The following is an 8,429-nucleotide window of genomic DNA, read 5'->3' as shown; positions in this document are numbered from 1 at the left end:
TTGAATTTATTTTGTTGTTTTTTAAAGAAAAGAATAAACTGAACTGAACTGAACTATATTAGGACAAAATCTGCATTAAATATTCAGTTAAGTGACATATGGCAAACATAAAAGCATTACATGCATCTTAACTGTATGAATATAGTGGTTGTCAAATAACACTTTTGCTTCACAATCCACATATTTAACTGAGTTTAAAGAGCAATTATATATGATAAATATCATATATAGGTTGTATTTAAGTTTTGTCATAAATCTAGTTACTAGTTTTTATCCAGACCCACACAAAATCTAAAGTCATCTTGAACATTTGACAAGAATATTTTTCACGCAGCCTACAGTACGTTGTTCCTTTTGGCAGTTTTTCAGCTACAAACTGAATCGAGCATAAAAAGATTTTTTCATGCTGAATGCACTTCCTGATGCAACCTAGGCTTCAACCTGATGACAACACTGTGGCACTGACCATCAAACTGCTGCAGCCCCCCTTGCAACTTATCAAATGTAGACACTATAATTGTACATATCTCTTATGTATAATTATTTCAATAGTCTGCATGTTGTGCATGTAAACAAAACAGTCTTTAACATGCTGTTCTGTATGTTTCAAAGGAAGTGCCGAACAAAAAAACAATTTAATCCCTATTGAAGACCTGATTACTGACCTGATTCCACCACAAAGAAACTTTACTGTCACTTAGATTCATGCGCAGTGTTTCAAAATGGGATTTGACAAAAAAAGAGAAAGAACCACAAACAAAAGCATCACTGCAACGACAAGAACTAGAAATGCTCATTAATGAACGCACCGTTTTCAACCCATTTAATTAGGCTGCTACTCTGTTATCCACAAAAAGGATAAAAGTGCCTGTTATTTAATAAATGATGTTATAGTCTAACCTGAAGGCATATTCATATTATAAATGCAATAGAAGTCATTACATGAACTTCAAAAGGCAGAAAAAAAGAAAGAAGAGATGAAAAGGCTCTGAAGCCTGCAGTGAGTCACAAGCTGAGGTGAGGTCCATCTATCTCTAACCCCTTGTCAACGCTTCACGTTCCCGAGCCTTGAATGGCAACGACCGTGCTGAATCACAGCACAAGGAGGCTGGGGCTGCATGTGGAAAACACAGCTCACCGAAGGTGGTAAAGACTTTTATTATAAAAACTAATTTACAGGTTCCAACAGAGCCAGGGGGTGCAGAGTTCTGCCAAGCAGCCCCACCTCTCTGGCACATTTCTCCACAGTGCAATAAGAGACTGTAAGGATCCGTCTCTGCTGAGCTCACAAATAAACTTATTTTTTTGGCTCATATAGCCTTTTGTCAAGACTCAAGGTTGGGATACAGATTGCATGTGTGTGTATGTGACTAAAAAGAAAAAAATGTATAGGCTTATGCTCTCTCTCTCTCTGCAAACAAAACAAAATTTATACTTGTTTTCACTCACATAACAGATATACAGGCTCACACACTGAATCCTGAGAAGCATGTATGTTTTTGCTCACATATTGTGCGTGTGTGTGTGTGTGTGTGCTTCCATTATTAAAAGGAAAGTCATCCCTCTGCACACATGGGACAAACACAATGGCTGTAATAAGTCTGCCCTGTGCTGTCGCATGCTCTCTTAATGGTCGGCTTCGAAATGAGCTTCAGCCACAATCCCCCAAGCTGGTCCTCATCCAGTCTCTAATCGCCACCGACCCGCTCTCACCTTGAACTTCTTCCCAACTCCCACTCCTTCAGGGAATGAATGCAGGTTTCCCCAACAGGCTATGGTTCATGTAGCGACAACATAGTGGGTTTAAAATGAAAACGAGTTGATTTATTTTTGTTTGAAATTGGAACAGGTCTTCTAAAAGAAAACTTGTTCCACAGAAATGCACAAGTTTTTGCTGGGACATTTTAATGGTGGAAATGATCCTCAAGTCTGCAGTTTAATTCAAAATTATCGATTTTAATGAGGAGAAAACTTAATACTGTCTTGTGTACTCTGTTGGTTCTATGGACATCAATTCTGCACCTTTGAGTCTGATCCCCTGTCCAGTCTGACATTAGATTTACCAGTTGTTGGTAATTGGGTGAGCAGAACGCATTCTCTGGACACCAGCTTCTATGTGTACCGTGAGAATATTTGCAGGAGTGTTTGGGGTCTTACCATGGCTCCTGGAAGACCTCTGGTCCCTTGGAAACCTCTAAGACCAGGAGGTCCAACTTTGCCACCATGACCCTGTGGACCTGGATCACCCTAAATAGACAACAGAATGTTAAAAGCTTCCGTCTGGTAATCATTAAGACTTGAGATGAATTATTGACATGAGATTGAACGCTGAAGACAAAATAACTCATCGATTGAAAACGATGTAAAGTATTTTTAACAAGCTTGAAATCTCATCGTGTAAAACAACCTTAATCATTTTCATATTAATGGATATTTCACACTAGAAAAGTCCAAATAACACATTTTGTACTGAAATATGGATCTACAAATAGATGAACAGAATACAAAAAAAGGTATAATTACTCACTTTTCCACCCTCTTTTCCTGCAGCCCCCGGTAAACCTTGCTCTCCAGGTGGACCAGGGGACCCTGGGTGTCCTCGCTCCCCGCTTGGTCCTGTCTCTCCAGTTGGTCCCTTTCCAAAGCAACATCAATAAAAACGTTATGCTCACAGTAAGACACCTACTTGTGACTAGAATACAAAAAATTGTGTGTAACTGTGCCTCCAACACGATTGTGTCTAAAAATATACACGCACATTTTTGAACTATTTCTCTCATTTTTACTACAAGATCTGCATACATTGACTTATTTATTTAACAATAAGCTATTGTTGCACTCTTTCCCCAAAGAACAACTTAAAAATGTGTGTATGCATACATTTATGTGTGTATGCATATACACTGCATGTAGAAATACAGTTACGTTTATGAATTTCTGGTATTATATAAAATTCTAGGTAAACAGATTATTGTTTTAATCTTCATGACATTGTAACTTAGAATAACGAAAAAGAAGAATTTACTATTACTTTTTTAATAAGCTTTGGAAAAGGGTGGGATTAAATAAGTTTTTGACTCCTTCCCATTCCTTTTCAAATATGTTAATTTTGTTAATTTTGTTATCACTTTTTATCATTTTTTGTTTTGTTTGAAATAAACTAAACCAATAATAATAATAAACAGACAATGTTTGGTTTACGCGGCATGTACCTGAGGTCCCACCACTCCTCCAGGTCCAGGGGGGCCAGTCTTTCCTTGGAAGCCCTGAAAAGTAAAACAGATGTTTTAAAACATGTTAAAGTTGGTTCATATAGAAAACCAGAGGGCAGTAAGTTGCATAATGATGCAATACATGTCTGACCAGGTGTCTTAGTTGGTTATAAGTAAATTTAAACATACTTGGCATAACTATAATAGTACACTCTTAATGATAGTAAATTGTTATTAATTTAAAATATTTTGGTAGTAGTAAAAAATTTCAAATTTATGATGATGCTGCTGCCTTTATTGTCATTGTAAAATACTGTGTTCAGAAATACCAAGACCAAATCATGTTTATTTCTCCATTAGAGAAATAAAATGAAAATAAAATCCAATCCCATCTATGAGTTTTTTAGGTTTTCACTGATCAAAGCCTAAGATGGAAGAATCACATTTACTGCATCATGTTTGCAACAACGTTTCAAATCTACTGACTTTATGAGCAAACGTTGGAGTTTAGCTCATCAGAGGTGTTCAGAATCTTGTGCAAAAAAGAAGAAACCAAACAAATTGGGTGAAAAAGAGATGACACATCTGTATGCAGGGACTACACACTCACAGTTTCTCCTCTCTGTCCGGGGTGACCAGGCAGCCCGTCTTTCCCTGGCGGACCCTGGGAGTGAACAAGTGAACAGAGATCATCGTGTCAGGAGTGCATCAATAATTAACAAGCCTGGAGAAGTGCCACCTAACTGTGGATATCAGCTCACAGTTTGACAAGAGCTACTTACATTTGGTCCTTTGGGTCCAGGGAAACCGACAGGACCCTGCGGTCCTTGAGGTCCCTAGAATAAAAAAGAAAAAGAAATGTGAAGAGGAAAAACTGGCACATGGATTTTGTAGGTATTTAGCCAACATTGTTCAGCTTCCTTACATTGAATTAAAACAGTAATATTATCATTTAGAAAGAGAGGTTTGTTGGCACAAATTAGTAACCCAGAAACCAATAAATTAGTCAAAGAGATCAGCAGCTGGTTCTGATTTCGAGTTTAGTTTTAACACAATTACCCTGATGTGCTTTTGCTGTTGATCCAAGTCTGAAAAAGAAAACAGATGAAACAAAATCCAAAACTAACCCGCTCTCCAGGTGGGCCAGGAGGTCCATCACTGCCTGAGGTGCCCTGTGGAGGAAGAAGTGGCACAGAGAAAAGTGAACTTTTCACTCCTCTGAGCCAGTGAATAAACTCTGTGCAACACTGATAGTTATGTGCGTATCTATACAACTAATGGGCAACAGACAGAAAAATGCAGCTGCAGTTAAATGTTCAGTTCAGAAGACTGAAGAATAAGTTTGCAGATTCTCTTTTAAAAGGTTCGATTCAAAGATCTGAACTGGAACCCAGCTCACAGCAAGGCGGGCCTGGGAGTTTGAGGCCTTGGGTCTTATCAGAACAACAACAAGCCCTCTCAGCAGCCCAGTGTCTGTCCCAGGCTGCTCTAAAAGGATTAATGTCTAACGATGAACCAGCCTCTTAAAGTCACATGTACATAAACCTTACATCCTGGTCACACCTCGGGGGGCAGTACCTTTTATGTCAGAGACTGGAATACAGTGGTGGGCACAGTTCAACTAAAGCACTGACTAAAGCCCTAATTGGGGAACTAATTTCCTGATTAGTGCTTTAGGTATTTTGCAAATTTTAAAATTTATTAATGGATTAGCACTTTCTAAATTTAGAAGTACTAACTGAGGTCTATAAATGTTATCTTTCCTGTCCCCCAACCCAGCCGGTCGAGGCAGATGGCCGCCTGTCCTGAGCCTGGTTCTGCTGGAGGTTTCTTCCTGATTAGCAGGGAGTTTTTCCTCTCCACCGTTTGCTCAGGATGGGAGACTGTGATGAAGTGATTCAACACAATCTGCTGGTTTCTTTTTTAGATTGTTCTTTTTCATGTACAGTGCCCTGAGACAACATATGTTGTGACTTGGCGCTATATAAATAAACTGAATTAAATCAAATTGAATTATTGATCAATGTTAATGTTAACAGCTGAGGGTGAAAGCTGTCACACACTTTGTTCATATGTATGTCACTTATCCACTTGGTGACAATATATTGACAATATATGAACTCAAATATGGCTATGAGATGTCAATGATAAATCTTAAGAGAGCAACATGGCAGCATGTGACTCATGCTGTCTGTTGAAGAATGTTCATGGATTGACTGGGTTATTTTAGTGGTTTAGAATTAGCTTTTGCTGAATTTTCAGCGTTAGTGCTTTAGAGTTAAGAGACCCAAATATTTCAGTTAGTGTTTTAGGGTTAGTGGAACTAATTTTTAGATTAGTGCTGCCCACCACTGCTGGAATATAAAACAAGCTTTGTTTATGTTACAGAGTGGGACACATTGAGACTTAATCTGTCTTTCTTTGTTTATTTGATCACAAAATGTAAAGTACAAGACTGGATCTTAAATTCAGTTAATAATACACACAATTTCCTTCAGTTTCATAATGTCCTGAGATTGTCAGGGTTCCTAAAACTAAATCAGTAAAATCAACTTACTTTTGCACCTGGCTTCCCTGTTGGTCCTCTAGCTCCTCGTCCCCCACGTGGACCCTATATTGGTTGCAAATACAACAGTCAATGACAGACAAATGGAATAATATGATTTAAATCCACTATATAACTCATGGGGAGGACAGAGAAGTTGCTTACAGTTGGACCACGTTGTCCTCTGGGGCCAGATTTACCAGCGATTCCCTGAAAAACAAAGATAACTTTTTGATTTAGAACAAAAGTTTTGCCTTGTATTTTAAACTAAACATAAAAATATATGTATTCTCAGAAGTTTAAGCTGAGCCAATTTTATCTTTTTTTTTCTTTAAACAAAAGGCACTTAAACATCAGACAGCAACAACTGCTTTAGGCATCAGTGTCATGGATAAAATAGAACCGTCAGAGCATCCTTGGACCACAAAAAATAAATAATCAAACGTTTGTGGTAAGTGGTTACTCATTGGCACTTGACAGCTTGAACTACCTGTCACTTGAGGCATTCTGGGGCCAGACGTGTCTGCCTCTCAGTGTCTCAGAGCACAGATGAGCTTGTCTTGTCAATAACAGCCCCAATCCTTCAACATTCCTCCCTGTCATGCTTTTATCTGTAACCCCTTTTACCACTTTCAATCACGCAGCAGAATACAGTTGTCAATCTTTCCTGAAAAGCTACATTTTCATTTCAACCGGCTGGAGAAGTCCTTTCAACAGGACAAGGTCAGAAATATACTAATAATGATGGTAATTATATAACAGCATTTTTAACAACGTTATAGTGTTTTAGGATGTGAAGCTTTTCAAATGAAGTAGAGTAAAATGCAAATTTGCTACCACTTTACAATTAGGCTCCACTTATAGATGGTTTATAAATACTTTATAGATAGGTTATTAATTTATCATTAAACACTTTATAAATCATTAATAAGTGTTTATATGCATTAATTAGGGATGAGAAAGAAACAAAACTGTCTGATTTCTTGCCAAATAGTGAGCCAAATTTGTTCACGTACATACTACATTTAAGGTGCTATTAAACATTTCAGACCAGTTTCTACCTTGTGAACATAATAATGTATTGGAAACACATATTTTAGTGCTGGCTGTCATATGTAAATGGGTATGGTTTTCAGCAAGGCTAAAGTCATTATAATTACATAGATATGCATTTTTGTTGCTGTGGTTTTGTTATCTTTGTTTTGTAGGTGTGGAGCCAGGAAGTCCGGTGTGCTGTCCTGTGTTTTCTCAACATATATTTTTCATATCTTCTAATCTCTTTTTCACTCTTTCTCATTACATTTCACTTTTTTCTTTCTTCTTCTTTTTCTTCTATTAATAAAAAAAGGAAACACATATTTTACATATAATATTGTACTGTAATATACACATCCACAATGATCAAATGGAGCCTCATTGTAAAGTGTAAGACTGTACACTATAAGGTTCCCTTTTGCCATTTATACACATTTATTAATCATTAATAATTAGTGAACCTACTGTAAATATGTTTCCAATACATTATTGTGTTTATAAGGTAGTAACCTAGTGTGAAATGTTTAATATAGCACTTTATAATATAAACATGAACAGATTTGGCTCACTATTTGGCAATAAACCAGACAGTTTTCTCTTTTTCTTGTTTTTAATTAATGCACAATAAACACTTATTAATAATTTTTAAAGTGTTTACAGAGGAATTAATAGCCTATCTACAAACTATTTATAAACCATCCATAAGGGGAGCCTTATTGCAAAGTGGTTCCACAAATTTGAACTCCTGACAGATTCTGTGAAAAAATAAAAGAAGCAGATTTTATTGAAGACAAGCTCATCTGTGCTCTGAGACACTGAGGCAGACACGTCTGGCCCCAGAAGGTTATTACAGCAGCTGACTAATACTTTTTTTTAAAAGAGATGCTCCACAATTATATTTCAGTTATTCATTAATAACATTTGCAAAATAAGTAACTGAACAAAGCTCATTATGTTGAATAACGTGCTGAAAATTCTAAATACAGTCTAATCCTAACAGTCTATGTCAAAGTTAGGATTTGGAAAGTTATGATGAAAAGTTTCAGCTGTTGGACATCACTGACAGAAATTTGCTCACCCTCGCTCCTTTTTCACCATTTGCCCCGGGGAATCCTGGGAAGCCGTTGGAGCCCTGCAATTTAAAAAGAATTACAAATCAGAAAAAAGTTGGCAAAAGAAAGAAGTACATGGAAAGTGTAGCATTTTTTTTCTACATAAACAAGTTTAAAAGGCTCCCATTGTGAAATAAGCTGCAATTAAAAAGAGCATCTTTAAACGTCGTGACAGCGAGGATCTGAAACAGGAAGACATAAAAGCAGTGGGAGGAGCAAATAGAGATCCCTAAAAAAAAGTGAATCTCCTTTGATACCTATCAGTAATTTAGTTACAGGCCCTTTACAGGCTGTGCTCCCTGATAGCAGCAATGGCGTCAGCCAAACAAATACTACCAAGCCAATCACTGCTGGCCGGATAACAAGAGTAACGAGCGGCTCATGAATACAACCTCTCTCTATGCAGAATTAGGCAGCATAAATAGGCTCAACCCAAGTCAAATATCCACAAATCAAGGTCATGTGCTCATGTGCTTGGAGTTTAAAACATCCTCAGATGCAGTGCACATTCAGAGTGCTCATTAC

The 8,429-nt window shown here is 37.3% G+C and overlaps 1 protein-coding gene across 1 annotated transcript in view; it reads right to left on the bottom strand.

The window, feature by feature from the left end:
• The window catches only part of col11a1b (collagen, type XI, alpha 1b), a gene marked incomplete in the record, with an annotated part of 78,586 nt that overhangs the window by 25,538 nt on the left and 44,619 nt on the right, over positions 1 to 8,429 (bottom strand). The window contains 9 exon segments of the mRNA XM_014007490.1: positions 2,158 to 2,247; positions 2,528 to 2,635; positions 3,213 to 3,266; positions 3,823 to 3,876; positions 3,995 to 4,048; positions 4,340 to 4,384; positions 5,770 to 5,823; positions 5,923 to 5,967; positions 7,871 to 7,924. Coding sequence (XP_013862944.1) covers positions 2,158 to 2,247; positions 2,528 to 2,635; positions 3,213 to 3,266; positions 3,823 to 3,876; positions 3,995 to 4,048; positions 4,340 to 4,384; positions 5,770 to 5,823; positions 5,923 to 5,967; positions 7,871 to 7,924 — 558 coding nt within the window.

This window comes from Austrofundulus limnaeus, unplaced genomic scaffold (genome assembly GCF_001266775.1).
Source record: "Austrofundulus limnaeus strain Quisiro unplaced genomic scaffold, Austrofundulus_limnaeus-1.0 Scaffold42, whole genome shotgun sequence".
NCBI classification, from domain to species: domain Eukaryota; kingdom Metazoa; phylum Chordata; class Actinopteri; order Cyprinodontiformes; family Rivulidae; genus Austrofundulus; species Austrofundulus limnaeus.
The sequence above is the reverse complement of the archived record's forward strand: the minus strand, read 5'-3'. Positions and strand labels throughout refer to the sequence as shown.